Source organism: Phocoena phocoena, chromosome 14 (genome assembly GCF_963924675.1).
Source record: "Phocoena phocoena chromosome 14, mPhoPho1.1, whole genome shotgun sequence".
In the NCBI taxonomy this organism is placed as follows: domain Eukaryota; kingdom Metazoa; phylum Chordata; class Mammalia; order Artiodactyla; family Phocoenidae; genus Phocoena; species Phocoena phocoena.
This window is the reverse complement of record NC_089232.1, coordinates 82552710-82575462: the sequence shown is the minus strand read 5'-3', so window position 1 is coordinate 82575462 and position 22753 is coordinate 82552710. Positions and strand designations below refer to the sequence as shown.

The 22753-nt window shown below is 42.4% G+C and overlaps 1 protein-coding gene across 3 annotated transcripts in view; it reads right to left on the bottom strand.

Annotated features, from left to right (window-relative positions):
• NOL10 (nucleolar protein 10) overlaps window positions 1-22753 on the bottom strand; it is a 92214-nt gene that overhangs the window by 46887 nt on the left and 22574 nt on the right. For 2 of the 3 annotated variants that reach the window (XM_065890966.1, XM_065890967.1), the window contains 4 exons: window positions 21657-21735; window positions 20304-20453; window positions 17737-17803; window positions 15450-15502 (listed from right to left, as the gene is read on the bottom strand). In XM_065890966.1, the coding sequence (XP_065747038.1) occupies window positions 15450-15502; window positions 17737-17803; window positions 20304-20453; window positions 21657-21735 (349 nt within the window). The remainder of the gene's footprint in view (window positions 1-15449; window positions 15503-17736; window positions 17804-20303; window positions 20454-21656; window positions 21736-22753) is intronic. The other variant, XM_065890968.1, reaches the window with a different exon arrangement.

Genomic DNA, 22753 nt, shown 5'->3' with positions numbered 1-22753 from the left:
TCTTAGTCCCCACTCCCAACGATCACCAAGCCCTAAGGAGGCATTACCTCCTGACCGCCTCTTCTATCTGTCTCCTCCTTCACCAGCCACTGCCACTACCTCAGAGGGCGCTCTCAGGACCTTTCCTGGTCAATTATGATCTGTCCTAGCCCCTGCTTCCAAAGCCACCCAATCCCTATAGGCAGAATAATCCTACACCCATATCTGATCGCACTCCCCTGAATAAAACCCTTCAAAGGCATGCCGCTCCACTTTAAATCAAAAGCAAAAATGCTAACATAGTACAAAGGTTTAGATTTAAGGCCCTTACATCTCTCCAGTTTTATTTATTTCTTGCCCCTCCCTGCCCCTGGAAAACCTAAGCTCCTCCCAGGCACACAGAACAGATCTGAGGCTCTAGCATCTAGTTTCAACTCCCTGTGTGTAGAAAGATCTCCCTGATTCCACCACCTTTCTTTCTACCTCTTTGTTGGTTAACTCTTACATGTCCTTCAAGATTCAATTCAAATGTCTGTACTCCCCCTGACTATCCCACCTATGGAAAGATGGCTTCCTAGCGTGCTCCTACAACTGTAATGTTTGTTCCTTTACAAAACTATAAGCTCCGAGGCAACAAATAAAATGTCTTTGATATCCCAGGCCTTAGTGCAGGTGCATGAAAGGTGCCTACTAAGGATTAGTCCAATGACCCTTACTCCCCCAAAAACTCAGCCTGGAAACTAGTCAACACAGACTATCTAGTCAAGCCCACAAGGACAAAAAACAAAGGGCTGGATTTCCTTCAGTGACCAATATAAAAATAAATGTACTTACAAATTAAAACAATGAGATACCACTACACATCATTAGAATAGCTAAAATCCAAAACACTGATAGCACCAAAAGCTGACACGGATATACAGCAACAGCAATTCTCTTTCATTGCCGGTGGGAATGCAAAATGGTACAGATACTTTGGAATACTCTGGCGTTTCTTACAAAACGAAACATACTTTTATCAGACAATGCAGCAATCACACTCCTTGCTACTTACCCAGCAGAGTTGAAAACTTATGTCTACACAAAAACATGCACATGAATGCTTAGAGCAGCTTTATTTGTAACTGCCAAAACTTGAAGCAACAAGTTCAACAGGTGAATGAATAAACAGACTGTGGTACATCCATGCAATGGAAGAGCATTCAGCAGTAAAAAGAAATGAGCTATCAAGCCACAAAAAGACAAGGAGGGATCTTAAAGGCATATTACTAAGTGAAAGAAGCCAATCCAAAAAGGCTAAATACTGTATGATTCCAACTATGTGACATCTGGAAAAGGCAAAACCACATAGATAGTAAAAAGATGAGTGGTTGGCAGGGGCTTGGGGGAAGAGGGAGGGATGAATGGGTGGAGCACACAGGATTTTTCGGGCAGTGAAACCATTCTGTATGATATATAATGGTGGATACATGTCATTATACATTTGTCAAAACCCACAGAATGGACAACACCAAGGGTGAGCCCTAATGACTTTGGGTGATAATGGTGTGTCAATGTCAGTTCAGCAACTACAACAAATGTACCCTCTGGTGCAGGATGCTGACAGTGGAGAAGGTGGTGTACACTGTGTGTGTGGGGGGGGGTATGTGTGTGTGTGAGAGAGAGGGGGTATGTGGAAACTCTGTACTTTCCACATGATTTTGCTGTGAACATTTTGAAAACTGCTCTAAAAAAAGTAAACTCATGCAAATAAATGACTGAATGAATGAACGATACAACCATGTCCAAATATGAGAGAAACATAAACAGACCTAAACTTCCTTTCAATATGTCTCACTATTATCATTTACACATTATTTCTTTCCAACCAAGAATAATGTTCTGTTCCTCAAGAAGGTAAACACAGCCTAACTAAAGATTTGTGCCAATGTGCAGATCAATTATTCATTGCCATTTAACAATTTTCAACTTCTTTCTACAGCAATTTAAACTGCTAATAATACGAGTCAATCTCACCACCGCCCCCCAAAAAAGCATGGGGGGAAAGCACATGATACTGAAGCAAGGAGATGGATAGATGGGGGCTCTTTATATTTCTCTTTACGTATATTTGAAATATTTCCAGAATAATTTTTTTTTTTTTTTTTGTGGTACACGGGCCTTTCACTGTTGTGGCCTCTCCCGTTGCGGAGCACAGGCTCTGGACACACATGCCCCGTGGCCATGGCTCACGGGCCCAGCCGCTCCGTGGCATGTGGGATCCTCCCGGACCGGGGCACGAACTTGTGTCCCCTGCATCGGCAGGTGGACTTTCAACCACTGCGCCGCCAGGGAAGCCCCAGAATAAAATTTTTTAAATGAAATGTCAGTAATATTCATTCCTTCAAATTGGCACGTATTCAGCAAGAGCCCACGAAGTACCAGACACTGTTCTGGGCACCAGGGACACAGCAAAAAGTAAAACACACAAAAGTCCTGCCCTCAGGGTGCTTACATCTGAGCACATGTGCATTAGAAGACAAATTTGCCTGGGATTTGAGAGAACACTAAATCAAAGTAAAGAAAAGTCTAAGTCTTAGAACTTTCTTCTTATTTTCTGTATTAGCTGGGCCTTTTAAAAGAATGTAGCCCAAATTTCTTGCCTATTTGTATAACTTGCCTTCTATTTTTAAGGAAAAAAAAAAACAAAACACAACAAAAAAAACCCCATAATAGGTAATGGGCATATTAATCAAAGAAAGTACCAGAGGGTTCAAGCAGTCAGGTTAACTCAGAGACTAAAATCAATCCCTGGTTGGGAGCACTACACTCTACCGCCACCAACTAGGCGACCACACCAACAGGACAAAAGGATACTAGATTTACTTCCAAAACAAGAATGGTAAAGAGACCAACCTGGTAAGCATGTCGTCACCAGGGCTGGGAGATAAGATCCTTGGTCAATATTTGATTCAGAACTAAAAACCTAGCATCTGAATAGGAAGTTGTTATTTACTTTCAAGAAAACGGGCATGCCAGATGTGTAAACATTTATGCAAAAATAAATATCATCCAACATATTAACATAATAAAATAAATGTCATACGTGCGTCAAATATTTCCATATGGAAATTACATTCATTTTTACCTCGCCGGAACTGAAATTAACTTTTGAAAATGTGACAGGATGCTCAGAAAATTACTTCCTGAGTGTCACACATTAACGCTTTCCGTATGTCTGCTATTCTTGTGACTCAATAAAATGTGATGGGAAATGGAGGATTTCCTTTGTTGAGAAAAATGCCACAGATACTATGTTACTGCCTGAAAGTGTTTAGATTAAAATAGGAAGACCACATTTCCCCTTTGTAAAGACACAAACAACGTGTTTGTATTAGATCAGAATACTTTATTAGCCACCTGACATTTATCCCCTACTTCCCATTTCACAATTATGAATATATAACTGAAAAATTACAAACAGAACACAACACCTTATAAAGCGATTTCATGCATAAGATAAAATTCAGTTACAGTAGATCTGCTGTGAATTGGGTTAGAAAGGAAGCTCACTAAAAAGAAATGCATCTGCTTTTCATCCCTCTCCTTTTTTGTTAATTAGAAGAAGGTAATGAAAATACATGGAGTTTGGAATCTAACTTTTCCACTAACTTGCTGTTCTGACTTTAAGTGCTCAATAATGAAAATTTTCCTTAGTCTAATGCCCCATCAGTTTTGTTTTTTTTTTTTACCTCACAAAGGGTGACTTTTATTCTTTTCCTAAACCCTAAAAACATGCCTTCTCTAGATACTGCCTGATAACACAATTCCTGAACTCTTTTCTGATCTTTCTCTAATCCTCAATCTGTGAAATGTTTCTCAATGAACATTCATGTTAACAGCTCCAAGATGGCCCTTTCAATTGTACCCCCTCCTCCTTCCCCACCCCCACTCACATGTGGAATCACTGCCAACATTCTGCTTAATTTATTCCTTTGATTTAAAGGTGAACAAAACCCCTGGATCCCTTTTTCGCAAATGCTGCTGCTAAGCCCTATCTCTCTCATTCTGAACTTGCTAACTATATTTTTTATTTATTTATTTATTTTTTTGCGGTACGCGGGCCTCTCACTGTTGCGGCCTCTCCCGTTGCGGAGCACAGGCTCCGGATGCGCAGGCTCAGTGGCCATGGCTCACGGGCCCAGCCGCTCCGCGGCATGTGGGATCCTCCCGGACCGGGGCACGAACCCGTGTCCCCTGCATCGGCAGGCGGACTCTCAACCACTGCGCCACCAGGGAAGCCCTGTTTTTTAAATCTTTCCCTTTCTCCTACTCTGTTCACTGCAATTAAAATTTCTGAATTTCATTGGTTTAACCTCTTACACAGAGACCAGGTTCTAAAGTCAAGCAGCTAAGACTAAATAAAGTGTAATCAAACTTGAAAGATCCCTTTGGGATGTCCTTCAGTATGTCTAAAAGAGCACCTATGCCTCAGGTGTTGGACCAGGACCAGATACAGCGACCTTACAGCCAGGAGCCTTGTCATACCAAAAACCCCTTACCTTAAATTACCAGAATCACACTCAGTGTGGCAATGCTATGAGAGGTAGTGGGAACAAAAATCTTTTGAAGAAAACATTCAAGCAGCCTTTTTTGAATGGCGTTCCTCATCTCAACCACATAACACAGCAAACGACTGTTTTCTCAAGTCTCCCAAGAATGATACATAAGTAGCACCTTCCTAAATGCACAGATGAGAAGGTGACCGACTACACTCAGTGGATGCTTTAGAGAATTAGGGCTGATTTCTGTTAGTTGAGAAACGATCTTCCACCTTAAATTCAGTCCCAGACACAGGCCTGCAGCGTGAGACGGATGGAGCCACATCGCTCCCCAGCACCCACACCTTGAAAGACTTCTATTTAAATTTATGTAAGCTAAGTGAGCGTAATTATAGGATTTAAGTGAAAATGTAATCAATAGCCACCAAGATGTTCCCAAATGCAAAGAAACTGTAACAGAAGTATTAGCAAGAATGCCTCTGACTTGGTGAGACTAGTTGGTTTTTTCATCTATTTAAACATTTTTTAAAAACTATATATTATTTTTATATTCACACACAAAACCTACTTTTTAATGATCTCCAAGAGCTTATGATAATTTGGGGAAACATTAATTAAGTGGGAAAAAGGCAAGATATTAAACCATATCAACGTTTCAAATTAAAACAATGGAAAAAATAGAGCCAAATATTAAAAGGTGTTTGCCTTTGGATGGTGGAAGAGTGCCGTTTCTACTCATCTTTATTTGATGTTTTCTATAGAGTGTGCTCTGTTTATGTAATGTGGGGAAATGGACTTCACTTTTAAAAATCAGATTTTTAATCTGAGCAACCAGATTTCATCACTGCTTTCTGTTTCAATAGCTAACGGCAAAACCAATGGCATTCAATAGTTCTTTCTCAACCTCTATTTTATATGATCTGGCACAGACCGAACAATCTCCAATCGTATTTCTGAAGTCATTTTCCTCACTCACACCTACGATTCTGTCACGACCTTTTCAATGTATCTTTACTGTGCTCAGTATCACATTCCTCCTAAAAGCTACATAAAAGCCCATGTCCATATAATGCTAAATATAAATACGCTTTGACACTGGATCCATCCAATTTTACTCAGTGCAAAAAAAGTATAACGGTAACAATCAGCTGAACATCTCTCAGGCACCAAGCACCATGATAAACGACGACGTATCTACTGTACACAGCTGCCTTACAAGTAGCTCAAGTAACCAAGGCTGAGACAAGGTAAGTAACTTATTCAAAGTCACCATACTTACAAGTAGCAAAGCTGGTATTCAAACTCAGGTCAGACTAATTGTGAAATTCCTTCCATAAGTAATATGGAATGAAGAAATGCCTTCTATGACCCACTTTGTTATAAAGCAGAAACTAACACACCATTGTAAAGCAATTATACTCCAATAAAGGTGTTTAAAAAAAAAAAAAAAAAAGAAATGCCTTCTAGATCCAGCTCTGTGACCAACCTGTCATTTGACCTTGAACAAATGACTTGATTCCGCCTATATATTAAGGGGCTAGACTAGATGACCTCAAAGTTCCCTTCCTGTTCTAGTGTTCTGTACTTCAAAAGCTTCCCCTGTTCCTTCGCAGCACATTGGAAAACCCTTTATTGTGGAAAGCCATTTCAGCAACCATTTGTCCAGTTTATGTTCTATTTTGTTTTGTTTTGTTTTTTCGGTACACGGGCCTCTCACTGTTGTGGCCTCTCCCGCTGCGGAGCACAGGCTCTGGACGCGCAGGCTCAGCGGCCATGGCTCACGGGCCCAGCCGCTCCGCGGCACGTGGGATCTTCCCAGACGGGGGCACGAACCTGTGTCCCCTGCATCGGCAGGCAGACTCTCAACCACTGTGCCACCAGGGAAGCCCTATGTTCTGTTTTGTACATCCCTTGTATGTCGGCAAACTCCCCCGAAGACAGTTTTCTTTGCATCTGGTACTACCTCCCTAAACCAAGAGAATATGTTGCAACTGGCACTAGAAAATAGAAATTTCTAAATCTAAAAAAACTAAAAAAACCAAAACAACAACAAAAAAGGAATTTCTAACAAAATTACTTCTGTCACTACATCTAACAGCTCTCTGCTTAAATAAGCATCTTAGAGGAAAACGTGATCCATCACTTTTAGGACTCTACATGGACACTAATATATTCAGGGCCACTTCAACATACACTAGTGGTCTGAAGAGATCTCACATCTGGGGAATCTCTGGTATCAAATTAGTAAACCTAAGTGCCTTCAGCCTTGGCTTCAAGTCGAAATGGATCAATGGCCCAGATTCAAAGCCAAATCTTAGGGAGCAGCATGCACAGGACTTCCACCAGCTCCAGCTAAAGCACAGGAAGAAAAACAATGGCGTTGTTTCCAATCTTTAAAACACGTAAGTCCATCCTAAAGCCAACTTTTCCACAGATTTCAAAAAAGGTACCACAAAAGCTAAATGCCCTTACTTTCACATTCTCCTTTTGTATTTTTCTAGGAAAGAGTTCATCTTAACAGCACCATTAAATCTTTTGGACAAGGCATTTCTTTTAGAAATCTGACAGCATTCCCAAACACAATGATTGCATCGTCCCAAGATTCTCTGATTCTGCTGATTAGAACATACTGTCAGAGCGAAGGAACTGATCCTTACCCTACTGTATAAAAACTATGTCTAACACTTATGAGTCATGTTCTCCACTTTTTAATTTCACTAATGGTAGGAGAAAAGGGCAGATGGTAAATTTGAATTTGGTATAACAGCTAAAAATCATTGCAATCCAGCCATTGTCAAAACATGCAAACATTATCCAAGATTCTTCAAATTACGGTCATTGTATTACTCTCATATGTATTTGTTTTATTAATCTTCAGCACATATTAATTCATTGTCTACAGTATAGTAGACACTGCTTTAGGTGCTGGGAATATAACAGGGAAAAGAGCACAACAATATCCCTGTGTCCATGTTTTACATTATAATGAGGAAAGATATACATTTATTATTTATAAATGTATTCATATATTTATTATTTATATAAATTTACAAATAAGTAAATAAATATAGGAAGCTTTTGTGTTCAATGGAAAGCTACGCATACTCTAGAGTAGGGGCCACAAACTTTTCTTTAAATGACCAGGTAGAGATTTTAGGGCTTGCAGACCACGGGGTCTTTCTGTCGTAACTACATAACTATGCGTTTTTAGTCAGAAAGCTGCCATAGACACCACGTGATAAATGAATGCGTGCACTGTGTTCCAGTAAAACTTTATTTACAAAAACAGGCAGCTGGTGCTTACGTGTTTAGTTTGCCAAACTCCTGGTCTAGAGATTATCTGATTCTGACTCCATGGGATATATTTTACAACTCTGTAAATTGCAAGTAACTGACAGCAATGCAAGATAATTGTCTATAGTCACGTAAATGCATTCTGTCCTGGACAGATAACCCTCCATAACTTCGGAAAGGCCTATCTACTTATTTGCACATTCCCAATTCAATATCACTTTATTCCACGTAAATTGGTGCTATTTTAGACTTCACCTTTGATGACATGTACCTGATTCCCTTATTTAATTAATAAGTTAAATGAAATTTTCAACACGTATTCATTTGATATCTATGTGAAAGTCATGACTTCACATTTCTCTGAAAATTATCCTGTAACAGTTTTAGAGGTCTCACCAAGATGCACAATGGATTCACCTGACAGTGTCAGGGAAACTCCATCACCAGAGAAGCACAGCCAAGTGCAGCTTTTCTTCTTGGCTCCATATGAATCCAAAGGGGCAGCAGGACTTCGGTAACTCTGTTTCTCTAACTTTAATTTTCCTCTCTACTAATTTTGTGCTTGGGTTTTGGTTAATTTATGGCCTATAAGTTATCCCCCCTTGCTGGCAGCAATGACTGGGGATTTGGTCTTATGCTCTAACCATCTGGTGATCCCTGTAAATGGATAAATGGTTTACAGAGATCTAGTCTCTAATGGGTGAGAGAAAATGGAGACTCTGGTGTTTTAGCCTTTTCCTGTTTGTGGGACATTTTAAGTTACGATAGGAGTTAAGATGCTACGCTATGCAAAATGATAAGCCTTTGGAAGGTTTAGGAAGAATGATAGACTCTGATTTTTGTTTTTATTTTTATATTTTAAATCAACCTGGCTGTTGTATGGAAAACAGAATGCAAGAGAGACAAAAGTGAAAGAAGAAGGATCAGTTAAGAGGCCACTAAGGTAATCCAGATGAGTGGCAGGAGCGGAAGTACTGAAAATGGCTGGATTTGAACGAATATTGGAAAAAGAGTTGATGTGACATTCGGATGGACTGCACGAGGAGGCGTAAAGGGAGGGGGAGGAAACATGGGGGTGCCTGCGCTCTGGGCCTAGAAACTGAGGAGACAACGCTGCCTCTGCTGGAACGGGAGACAGGCAGGGGTGGGGCGGGTGGAGAGCTGGGATCAAGACTTCTGCTGCAGGCACCTTAACACAGGGCACCAAGTAGACGTCCAGGTGGAGAAGTCCAGTAGCCCAGTGGATATGTACCTCTGCAGCTCCAAGAGGAAGGAAAGGCTGGAGACAGAAGTTTGCAAGTCAGCAGCACGCAGGTGCCTTACAGAGCATAGGGACAGATGAACTCCCTGGGGGAGAATAAACAAAGAGACAAGCACTAAGCCCCAGGGCTCACTAACATTTGGGTCAAGGGGAGAGAGCTGAGGCCCAAGCACTGGGCCATGCCAGCAGAAGCCACCAAAGAAGACCAACTGGAAGGGCCGACTGGGCGATGGGAGGAGAACCAAGAGAATGTTGTGTTCTAGAAGCTAGGCACAGCCTGGTCAACTGTGTCCAACGTTAACTAGAGATAAAGTTAAGTGATCTGCATACGAGATGTACTTTAAAGGAGAAAGCGTGTCCAACTCTCCAGGAAAAGCAGAACCTGCTCTGTTGGCCAAAATTCTCTCTGCTGTTTGCGTTGTTTCTAGAGATTGTGGGACAAATTTGTCATTCACCATTTTGCCCCCAGGTGTGTGATGTGATCATCAGACAAAAAGAAGACCAAGGGACTTCCCTGGTGGTCCAGTGGGTAAGGCTCCACACTCCCAATGCAGGGGGTCGGGGTTGAATCCCTGGTCAAGGAATTAGATCCCGCACGCATGCCACAACCAAGGGTTCGCATGCTGCAACTAAGAAGGCAACATGCCACAACTAAAGATCTCATGTGCCGCAACTAAGACCCTGGGCCAAAATAAATAAACATTTAAAAAAAAAAAAAAAAAAAAAAAAGGGCTTCCCTGGTGGCGCAGTGTTTGAGGGTCCGCCTGCCAATGCGGGGGACGCGGGTTCATGCCCCAGTCCGGGAGGATCCCACATGCCGCAGAGCGGCTGGGCCCGTGAGCCATGGCCGCTGAGCCTGTGCTCTTCAACAGGAGAGGCCCGCACACCGCAAAAAAAAAAAAAAAAAAAAAAAAAAAGAAGACCAAGTCTCTAACCCTAAACTTTAAAACTAAAATGGAGAAGATAATAGCTATATAAAAAGGAGACATAAAATATCTGTAAGACACTGTCAAATCTAACGTTAAGCTAAAATGACATATTTACAATTTGGACAGCTGATAAAAATATGTTATCTATGGTGAAGGTGAGGAATAATTGTTAGAAAGCACTATATAACTATGTTCTTAAGCCTTCTGGAAAATTATGCCAAACATACCAAGCAGTAATATTTGAAATACTGGCCTTGAAAAAAAGAGGGCATCTCTGAGGGAGGCCACAGAAATACCTTGATAATGGACAATCTAATATAGTGGCTGAGTTTAGAAGTAGGCTGACAAGTTCAATTCACCACAGACAGAACAGTCAAAATTGTTCATATCTAAATTTCTTTGTTTCAGTCACAAAAGCCCATAGAGAAAAAAACACCAGTGAAAAGGTTATGATACGCATTTTTAACTGTTTACTGAGCAACAAAAACAAAATGTGCCCAAATGCAAATATCCATATATCTACTACAAAATTTTTCATTGCACTTCTCTAAAACTGACTTCCAAACACTACAAATGTACTTCAAAAGCACCTCTCTGACCACCCCCAAACCAGGCGGCACTCACTGACCTCTTGTCTCCTGGAGGGCTGAAGCACGGGTGTTTGATCTAAATCAGACTAAACCGCTCTGAACAGGAGCAAGTGAACCCAGCGATGGTATCTGGAGGCCATGGTTCTTTTGAAGACCTTTTGGGTTGGTGAGTGATTACTCACTGAAGTGAAGAGACTTAAAGACATTCACTAGACTGAATCTTTTATTACATTTCACAAAATTTGACTAAACTTCACTAATTTTTTTTGCACTTCCTTTGGCTTTACATGCCTTTGGGAGGATATGTGCGTGTGTGTTACAACTAAGTGAAGCAAGCGTTCTTGAGATTTTATGCTTCTTAATACGTAGTCATCTCTCTTTGCAAAGACAGAGTTCTGGAGGTAAACATGCATTATGCCGGATAAGTTCAAGTGCTATTTTCTTAAAAGAAACAGAAGCACTGGTGCAAGTTAAAGATAACCCTTTATGCTTTTAACTCTGCCCTATTTGCAGGTACTCTGGCTCCAAAAGTACTTTCCAAATTTAAAATATAATTTTAAATTAAATAGTAAATGTTAAAATATTTAATATAGTTTTTTGATTCATTATAAAGAATAAAAACATCTCAATAAAAACAAGTATTTTGGGCTTCCCTGGTGGCACAGTGGTTGAGAATCTGCCTGCTAATGCGGGGGACACGGGTTCGAGCCCTGGTCTGGGAAGATCCTACATGCCACAGAGCAACTAGGCCCGTGAGCCACAGCTACTGAGCCTGCGCGTCTGGAGCCTGTGCTCCACAACAAGAGGCCGTGACAGTGAGAGGCCCGCGCACCGCGATGAAGAGTGGCCTCCGCTCGCCACAACTAGAGAAAGCCCTCGCACAGAAACGAAGACCCCACACAGCCAAAAATAAATAAATAAAAACAAGTATTTTTTTCCCCTAAGAAAATGTTTTAAAATAAAACACCTAACTGCCAATACTGAAAGATGGGTTCAGTGACATTGCATATAATCATTGTAGTGGCTTAAATTCACATGTTCAGGAAAAAAAAAAAAACCAAACCATAGATCCTTAATCAACTGACTTTTATTCTTCTAATTCAAATAGCTTCCTAAACAAATAATAACTCTCTTTTCCCAAGTTTACGCATCCATACACATTATCAAACACGCAAGCCATCAACTATCCCGTCATGAGTGGTCTCTGGAGCTCACTGACCCACGGGGGCTTGGAGCCCAAGGAGCATTTCCAACAGAGACAGTACGCAGCACACTGGCAGGTTTGGGGCTGGGTGCCACAGGACCTGGATTCCCTCTGGAGTCTATACAGTTGCCAAAGGTGTTAATTATGAAGAACTAACCTACGATTAAATTACATTTCAGAGGAAACCAAACTTGAAAAACTACTTCTGGCATTAGTCCTGAAAGCTGCCGTTGAATTAGGCCCTGGAATTTAAAAAACAAACAGACAAAATAACAGATCCTGGTCTCCGAGAGGGAAAAAAAGAGAGTACTGAGAAAATGGGGAAAGGGCTGGAGAAAATCCATTTGGTCATAAAAGACTAGTTAGTTATTGGGATATGTAAGTAGCAGAGGGTATATAAATCAGTATTTGTATTTAATCTAAAAAGACTTCAAGTATTCAAGAAAGATGGTATCAGGTAGAAAGGCAAAAATTAATAAGCTAAATAAAAGAACATTAAGCTGTCTTCATTTTTAGCACAGCCCCAAAGCAGGGAAAAAGAGTTTTCGGACCTGGTTTATAAGATGTTGATACAAATCACAGTCCCAACCTCCCATACTGGGCATGAATTATATATTAAACACACACTTCTATGTTCCTATAGGCCTCAAATAAACCTTTGTGCCAAAGCAGCTTGGTGAGTTTGATAAAATCTTATGAAAGATGGCAGGCTTTCAGACCCCTGGGCTCTCTCTGCTTTGAAGGAGTGTCACAAAGAATAGGTTCCAAGTAAAGACACGCGGCACTCGAAAACCTCACTCCGTGCAAGGCAGCAGGGCAGAAAGGCAGGTCAGGAAGGACCACTTACGTACCAGCTGCAGCACAGTGCTTAGCTGCATGAGAGCAACTCTGCTCTCGCTGTCCGCGATGCACAGTCACCGGGGAGCAGCCTCTGGATTCTCTTCCACAGCGCTCAAGTTAAATCTGAGCTACAGAGCTGAAACTAAAAAGACCTTGTAAGATAAGCTAACGTTTGTCAAGAAAGCAGTTTCTCACCACCTGGCCAGCATCTAGCCCCTCTCACACGTGCAAATTAAAGTTCCCAGAACTTGGAACAAAAAAGCCCACTCTGAGAAATAGACCCAGAGAAGCAGAAGGGAATAAGGGTCTCCTCCAGTTCTAAGAGTCTATCATCCCGTTTCTCCTCCTGGATTCAGGGAGGGACCTCCTCGTCTGCATGTTTACCAAGCAGAAAGCAGCTGTCATCTTTGGTTCTTTCCTCTCCTTTCCTCCTCACATCCAATCAATGACCAAGCCTGTCTTACAACCTTGACAATCTTTCCAATTCTGCCCCCACTGCCACCATCTTAGCACAAGCTGGTAACACAGCCTTCCCGCAGAAGTACTCAGAACTGCCCTCCCCGGCTCCACACCAAGGGGCTCTCAGCCCACGACTGCTGACCAGCTGAGCAGACCCCCCATGCGGCCTCCACGCTCCATCTCAGATTCTGGCGGATTCTACACACTTCTGACGGGAGGAAGGGCTCTTCCATTCAAGACATCGACGCCTTATAGGCAGCTGCTGACAATCAAAACACAGTAAGCACTCCTGAGAGGAAGACGGAAAGAGACCTCCGCCAGGAGAAGTAAAGGGAGGGGCAAGCTGATTTATTCTGCCTCTCCTGACGTTGCAAGAGGGGCTGACGCTGCGAGAAGACTATTAACACCGGACCGAGGGAAGGCTCTTCTCGTGATCGACACAAGTCTTCATCAGTGGACACCTCCGGACACACCACCTGGCTATTCATGGATAACAAGCCTCTGAAATCACTGCCCAACAGATCAGACTTCTTTCAAACTACCCCAGGACCCCCAAAGCTCCAAATACTAAAAAGGGAGGCCTGGCCAAGGTAACACAGGGACCAGCACCTCTCCTGTAGATCGCCACAGCCTGTTCTTGCTGCTTCCGGACTGGACCCTACCTAATCCATTCTCCTGATGGCAGCCCAAACAATCCTTCAAAAATGCAGATCTGACCACAGCACTCTCCCACTTACATCTTTTCCAGGAGTGCCTGCCCTGCACCGTCACACCTGGCCTCCAAGACCATCAGAGCCTGGCTGCGGAGAACCTTTTCAGCCTGAGCTACCGCCAATCCTCAAGCGCTCATGCTCGGCCACGTGTGTTATCTTCTCCCTGATCTTAGCACACAATGTTCCCTTTACTTCCAAGACCCTTCTCCCATTCTGCACCCCACCCTCTTCATCCAGGAGACAGAACCAGCCTTCTGGTCTCTCCCTGGAAATCAATTCCTCTGGGAAGGTTTCTCCGAGTATCCTCCACTTTTCCCACCAGTTTCCAGCCCCATGATGGGTTCCTTACTTCTGTTACAGCATTCATCACACTGACTGAAAATTGTCTACTTTCTTGTTTTATTCCCTAATAATGAACTCCTTGAAGAAAGGGGCAGTACCCTGTACACTGCTACACTGCCAACCTATAGCACTGTGTCTGCCACACAGTTGATACAATCACTTATTGATCAGATGAAGATAAAGATATATAAACTAACAGGAATATGGAAGCAGTATCTGTGAGACTCCGGGGAGAAAAGGAACAAATGACAATTTAGGAAAACGGAAAAGTTGCTGTTTGAATAGTCTTCATTTCACTATCAATCAAAAGAAACATCTCAAAGTGCTTTCAACAACATATCAGGTTCCTGAAACCACAGAAAGTGAACATCAACAGAATACTTTTTTTTTTTTGAAATACACACATGGTTGAGATATTTCAAAAACCCATCATCAATATAAAGAACCTTCATAACGGGAGGCTAACAGTGATTATAGAGAGTTCACTGCCCTAAAGATCTGATCTTCAACACCCCTCACGCTCCTCCCCAAATCTCAGAAAAGGAGATGTTTGCTAACCGTAATCTAATGCCAAACTTTTCTGTTTGGGTAAAGGTAGGGAAGCTTCTGGCAAACGTAACAGAAGAATTCTTTAAGGAAGAAAAAATGGCACAAGATTGCAAACTGCATGTCATCACTGATCATGGCAATCTAAGATAGTTTCTTTTATATAAACTCTTTTTTTTTTTTTTCTGCGGTACGCGGGCCTCTCACTGTTGTGGCCTCTCCCGCTGCGGAGCACGGGCTCCGGACGCGCAGGCTCAGTGGCCATGGCTCACGAGCCCAGCCTCTCCGCGGCATGTGGGATCCTCCCGGGCCAGGGCATGAACCCGTGTCCCCTGCATCGGCAGGCGGACTCTCAACCACTGCGCCACCAGGGAAGCCCTATAAACTCATTTTTAAAAGACACAAACTACAAAGAGATGACTGGAAGAGAACCAGACTTTTATTTTAGAGGATTAGATCTCCTGATCACTAAGAGCTGAAAGTTTAAGATTCTGGAACGCTTTGAAACAAAAAACAAATGTAGAATAAAGACAAATTTCTACTATTTTAATGGGATATTAAGTAGTTTCCCATGAACAATGGTTAAGCATTATTTTACCGGTTCCAGGAAGCACAGGGAATTGACAAGTGAGCCACTGTGTCTAATTTACACAGCCACATGCAGACCCAAAGTCCCTCAACACAGCCAGCTTAAAAATACAGTATCTTTTCTTGTCCTATTTTTATCATAACTCCTTTCTGTATCACTTACCGGAATGTAATAGATGCCCATCTTGGGGGTTTCATTGGCAGTAAGAAGCATTCCTAAAAATAAACACAATGAAAAAGGTAAACACATGGGGAAAAGAAAAGCTCCCTTTTCTACTCGTTTTACAGGTTGAAATGGGTGAGGTGCTCACAACACGGCGAACGGCAGAAGAGCCAGACTGGCAGCCAGGCACCCTCGGAGTCAGCTTGTGGCCTGTGGTCCCTGACCCTCCCAGACGGGGCACCTTAAGTATCAGAAAGACCAGCCTCCCCATCTGCAAAACACTTAGGCTGTCTGTACTGGCAAAGTGACTGAGCAGTTCCCACCATGAAGTGCTCAGGTCTATACAAAGTTCGCCATCATTTTTAAGGGGGAAAGTTTTAAGCTTCAGACACATAGATAAAATGTAGTTTTGATGCACTATTTATTATAATATAATAAGGAAGTCAAGAAGGTTTCTCTCTGTTAATCAGGAATCAAAGAACCAAGGTAAAGTACTTCCCACCAAATGGCACAGCAAAGTAGTTCCTAATGTTTGGATTAAACTTTACACCTTAACAGAAAACAAAATGGCTTACAGGGAATGCTATGTGTAGCGACACTAGAAAAGACCCATACAGAATCCAACAGCCTGGGACCTCCCTGGTGGCGCAGTGGTTAAGAATCCGCCTGCCAATGCAGGGGACACGGGTTCAAGTCCTGGTCCAGGAAGATCCCACATGCCGCGGAGCAACTAAGCCCACGCACCCTAGAGCTTGTGCATTGCAACTACTGAGCCTAAGCGCCGCAACTACTGAAGCCCGTGTGCCTAGAGCCCGTGCTCCGCAACAAGAGAAGCCACTGCAATGAGAAACCCGCTCACCGTAACGAAGAGTAGCCTCCGCTCACTGCAACTAGAGAAAGCCCGCGTGCAGCAACAAAGACCCAATGCAGCCAAAAATAAATAAATAACCTAATTAATCAATTAAAAAAATAAAGAATTTGGCGTCTGCAGACCTGCTTTTCTCGAGACCACACTATTCACTGTGCATGGGACGTGGCTCCCAGGGTGAGGCTGTGGATCAGGACGGGGTTTCACAGCCACTTGGGAAGCATGTGAAAAGTAACTCATTTCGGGGCTCTCCCCCAGACGCCGAGTCAGTACCCCTGATGTGTGTGGGGCCAAGCAAGCCATACTTCTAAGACACTCCCAGGCGATCCTAGGGGTGGCCAGGCTGGAGACCCTCTGCCAGACGCTGCCACTGCCCCCTGCCTCCTCATATTCAAAGGCTCAAAGAAGAAAACATAATCTTTCTCTCCAAATGTGCTCTCTCTCCTGTGCTCCCAATCTCGGCTCCGAGTATCACTTCCTACTCATCTTAGTTCAAAACTGATCTACCTTTTACCTGGTGGACAGAACCACCTCTGGAAGCAGGGTCTGAGTAGGTCCTGACCACAAACAGCACCCAGCCACTCAGCAGCTCACTCCTGGGTCCGCACCAGCCGGGCACCACCTGCTTCCCACCCCATTCCTCCCAGAGCTCCTCCGTGCACCGTGCTGTGCCCCCGCCCATCCTTCCTGCCCTTCTTACACTGTCCCCTCATGGCGATCACCTCACCTCCCAACTCCACCCAGCACCCCAGGCTCAAAGATCTCCTCTCATTGCTTCAGCTGATCTCTCTCTCTCCCTCTCTCTCTCTCTCTCTCTCTCTCTCTCTCTCTCCCCTGCCATCTGTACATATATAACAGAACTCTTCCTGCTTTGCCTCGTATCCCTCCATCAAAATTATCTGTGTACGTCCGCCCTCAGAATACAACCCTGCTTGAGAGTGGGAAGTGTTCTCATTTTCCAGAATTCTTCACAGATTTGCCTTGAAGGGATTGTTAAACCTTAAAATCTGCCAGGTAATTTACTGAACAGCCTGCAACACAGGATATACGAAACCCACGGCTTTATGAGCCTGTGTATCATCATCAGGGAGCTCCAGCCTCCTCCAAATCCCTACACACGATTACCAATCACATAAAACAGCTAAAGCGCACACTACATAGCACCTCACCTGCCACCGACCTATGGACTGCTACCAGTTTCTACTAATAGCTAGGCTGGCTGAGGCCTAAGTCACTGAGAGGGTCACCTTCTCCATCATCCACGCCACTTCCTGCTCTTAATTTTTCAAGTAAATACAATATCCAAGAATTGTCCCAACCAAGCCAAACCCTGTCTTAAGAAATAAAATGAGTTTAAAACCCTATAAAGCATAACCTAGATTCATCTCGCAGAATGCCCCGTTGCTACATACTGCATACCTGAGTTAGGATAGAGGCAAACATCATTAATGTCATGTTCTGGCTCCAAGGAAGTAAATATTTTTCCCTAAAAGAGTAAGCAAAAAGGAATTATTAAAATAGTTAAAGGAAGACAACTTTTGGCAATGTGATACACAGAAAATAACCTGGAGACATAACTCCACTACACCCTGCTGATGTGAAAAAATAAAATCACCTAACTGAAATCACAGAATTTAAGTTCAAAACAATCTTAGAGAATCTGTTTTATCAATTTATCAAATCCTCTCATTTTAGAGAGGAAGAAACTGAGGCTCGGGGGGAGAAGTGACTTTCTTGGGAAAATGAGTATAAACTTTTAAAGATAATGTCTAAACAGGAAAGGGTAAAGTCTAAAATAAAGTTGTACATCAACTTTAAAAAATTCTCATATAACCTGGAAAACACACCCTAGGTAAACCTGTCCTCAAAGAAACCAAAGATGAAGAGACGGTCAACAAGGCAGAATGAGGATGGTATCTGCCATACCTGCGTCACGAGGACTTGAGGGGCATCGAGTAAGATGATGAATATAAAATAACTCACAAAAAAAATCCTATAAATACATAAAGTGTTAGCTATTACATAGCAAAGGGTAAATTTTTTTTTAACGTGGGAGGAAATATACTATAGTTTTAAAAATTAAAAGAAGTAAAAGAAAAAAGACAGAAAGTAAGTAGATGGGAGTGGAAAAAGGTGATGAGAAAGATAAACAAGGAAAGCAAGTCAAGCAGAACCAAGTAATTTGGGTGTTGGTCAAGAGGACGTATTTAGTCACTGCAACAACACCAAAATAAAACTTACTGTAGCAACTACAACATGATTTCAAGAACTGCTGTTGAAAATGTCTGCCAGCTCTTGCATTTATTAACCCATTATTAGAGGCTCCACGGCAAAGTGGGGGCAGCAGTTAAAAAACTAATTTTGCACCCAGTGAAAAACAGCAGCCAGGTTCTAACTGAAGACAGACAATGGGACTCGCACGGCTACCTCCCTTTCGTCTCAAGTGCCCCCTGAAACAAAAAAACGGAAAAACGGAAGGAAAAAGGAAGGTGAAATGGGAATAATAGCATGGAACAAAAAAGAAAAGGGGCCACAGTTCATAGAAATCCATGTTGGGGAAAACTATGCAGCAGTTAGAGGGCCTGGGAGGATGCGTCCAAATTGGTAAGTTTACCATTAGGTAGGATGGAAGCCAGGTCAAGGGAAACTTCTACTTTCCCAGTATGCTATGACCTTTCAAAAATAAAATGTTTGCATTTGTAGTATTAAAAAGAAATACTGTTTCAAAGTAAACTAGTTTGGATTATCAGAAAAGAGCAGAGAAAATTCCAGCCTAAGACACCATGTATCTTCCTAAGAAAGCCCTCAAAACCCTCTAACTCAAAGCAGCATAGTTGGTTCCCGGGCAATCGTCAGGGTAATTCTTCCAGGAATTGAGAAAAGCCGGAAGCCCTTCCTCTTCTCCCTAACAGAGTCTCAGGAGCTGCAAAGGTAACAGGGCTGGAGAGACGGGACACACCCCAAGGATAACTCTGAACCTCCACAGCACATCCAGAGAAAAAAAGAAAGGGAGCTAAGTAAGGTCAATACTTTGAGAGTTGACAAAATGAAAATGAAAAAACAAAAGTAATGGTCCAAGCAGGCAGGGATTCTGCTCAGTAGCTGAACCATGACGGAGCTGCTGGTGGCACCTCTGCCCTAAACGCGGGCAGCCCTCACAGGAGAGACCGACGCTTGCCCTCCGGTAACTAATGCTGAGGCTGCTGGGGCCTCCACCCACTTCACCTCAAAAATGATTTTTTTTTTTGAAGTAACACTTTTTGACTAAAGATGCTGTTTGAAATCAATAAACGCAAAGACTCTTAAAAGCAACTGCTACACTGAATAAATTTCTTCCCAGTTGATGAACTAATCTGTTACTACTCTCTCAAAATACTTAGGTTTTAAAATGAAAAAGCAAAAACAGAAACCAGAATAAAACCAGCAACACAGGGTTTTGTTACCTTTTAAATGACACTCAGAAGGGCAGGGAACATCAAATATTCTCACGAAAATATTGTTTTTAAGAAAAACACTATAAGAAATTATTGTAAAGGTATCATATCTAAAATCCAATTGTTTGACATGCGGAAAGGGTATGAAATTGAGATGTATAATAATACTGATATGGAAAGATTAGTAGTAGCTCATAAAAACCTTCCAAGGGTTGTAAGACAGCCTCAAAATCTAGGGAGTTTCTCTAGAAACTCTCTAGATTTTTTTAAACCATGATTTACTCTCTACCTAACTGAACATGTAAAAATGCATGCCTGTTCTAGCAAATGAGGAAAACTTCTTAACAGGAAGAAAACAATCTTGGCTACTTTGAATATGAATATTATCTATCCCGAAGTAACCGACTTCCAATGAAGCGCCCAAACGGATGCTTAGTATTGATATTTCTTTCTCGAGAACCCACAATGCTCAAAAAAGGCAACAGAAAGAAAAGAAACATTACATGGAAAATAGGCAAATAGTAAGTAATGTTAACAACAAAAAATACGTACTGAGTTCTTATTCCACATTTTGATAATTCGAGAGTCAGCAGACAAAATCAAATCTAAAGAATCCTGGAAATGAACTGATTTAATGGGCAGCCCATATTGGTGATCCTTAACTAGCAATGGCTTATCAGACCGAAGATCATACAATAAAACCTAAAAAGAAAAAAAGTTATTTCTGTTTAAACGAACTAAATATTTTATCTTGAAACTTTTAAAACTTAGAAAAACGGCTGCCATTTGCTTCATTACCTTTTTTATCAACACAGTGAACACCCCTCACTCAGGGTACAAAGATTCTAAAGTCAGCCAGCAAAAAATACTCCAGAAAAATCTCTTAAATTACCCTTCCAGTATATGGTTTTATGAATTCAACCCTGAGAGCAGTTTTTAGGCACACTAAGATTGAGAACTACTTAGCTATATTAAGGAAGGAATCAAAAGGGAAGTCCACAAGAATTTGTGTCATTTATGAACTCAACAAATATATACACTGAGGACCTACTGGGTACCAGGCACTGTCACAGCGGCTGACAGAAACAAGAACAAGAAGCATAATGAAGACAGTCCTGGTAGATTCAAGACAGACGGCAGTTGCAGAGTTATGACTTTCGGGGGGAGGGGGGGGTCTCTTCTGAGCCCTGTCTTGACAGGCAAGGGGCCTGGTGAAGCTGGATCTCAGTCCCAGCTGACAGATGACAGAGGCAGTAACTCTACTGGAAGCAGGGCTCACACCTGTGCTGAGGTCAGAACAGACTTACAAGTGTGTGGGCTCTGCCTTGAAGGAAAGAGAGAAAAGATGAAATTAAATCCCTGAAGCTATTTCATTTGTACTCCTCAGACTAGCGTTTGCTGAGGTATGTCCCACTGACCACGCACAGCACTGCATGTGGGTGATGGTGCCGGGTGAAAAAAAAGGTTCCTTGGGCTAATACATTCTGGAAATACTTACTCAACACATTTTTTGTCTGCAGGAATTCTCCGAGCTTTCAATAGATATTTAAATGCACTATAAACCTCACAGAGTAGAAATCTGGAGCATTCCAAACCTGTGTGACCACGGAACTCCACTCCACACTCTCTAGAAAAGGCTGCTCTAAACCACAGTCAGGACACCTGAGGCATACCCCGCTGCAGCTTCAGCTCGAGAGCCTCTCACACCAGCCATTCAGGCCAGAACCGGAATTTCTCAAGGTACTAAAGGAACACAGCATTCTGAGTACCCTCTCCACTCTGGCCAAAACAACAATGCTTCATTTTCTGTTCCCACAGTGAACAGACATGTGGATGTTTCCCATGATACATACACGCCCCTGAATTAGTAAATGAAGTGTGAAGTTTCCACTTAAACATATTTACCTGCCCTGTGGATGTTCCAACTGCCATGGTCAAGGCACCATTAAATTTCAAAGCAGAGATCGTTGGTAAACTGTTTATCCTGAAAGGCAAAACATTTGTATTTCGTGCATATACGGCCAAATCTCCTTCCAAATAACAAATTCATTATTAATCTTCATTTCAATTCTAATGGGGACAATCACATTTCTTAGTCTTCTGTTTCAAAGGTAATTGTAGCCAAACTTTCTTAATCAAAATGAAAAATAACCTTTACTTATAAATGTACTTTAAAAATCTGTAGATTATGTTCTTTAAAAACTGTAAGAAATATTTTCAAAGTAGCTACAAGCAAACAGAGTTTCTGAAAACATAAAACCAATTGAAAAAGATCAGTATGACAATATCTTTCATTTTGATTAAGGTATTTACAGAAACATGCCCTTTTTTGCTTAAGAGAAAACAGTTTTATATTCGGGCATGGGTATACCCACTTTTTTGTTTGTTTTTGCAGTACGCGGGCCTCCCACTGTTGTGGCCTCTCCCGTTGCGGAGCACAGGCTCCGGATGCGCAGGCTCAGCGGCCATGGCTCACGGGCCCAGACGCTCTGCGGCATGTGGGATCTTCCCGGACTGGGGCACGAACCCGCGTCCGCTGCATCGGCAGGCGGACTCTCAACCACTGCGCCACCAGGGAAGCCCCCCCCATTTTCATTTTTAAAGTTAGTGATGTCAAGGTAAAATAAAGACTAGTCCCCAAACGGGGACCCAGAACCTGTAAAGGTAACAAAATGATGGATGTTTATGGCTCTGAATCTGGAGTATGCTTCTCACTCAGTAACCAAGAATAACGCTCTGAGGGGGAAAGGGTCCTAGAAGATGAGTCAGAAGCAGGCCACAGTCCTGATTTCAATACCTATTGTCTCCACAACCTTGGACCAGTACCTTCAGTCCAGGCTGCTGACTCTTGGCATCCTCAGGTCTCTTATGCCACCTAAAGCCTCAGCCTGCAACTACACTGAAGCATCCACGGGAACCTGGAGGTCTCTCGTCTGTATCACTTTCAGTCATCTACTCTTCAAAATGAACTCTGGAATCATTTCTCAGTGCGGTGACATTAT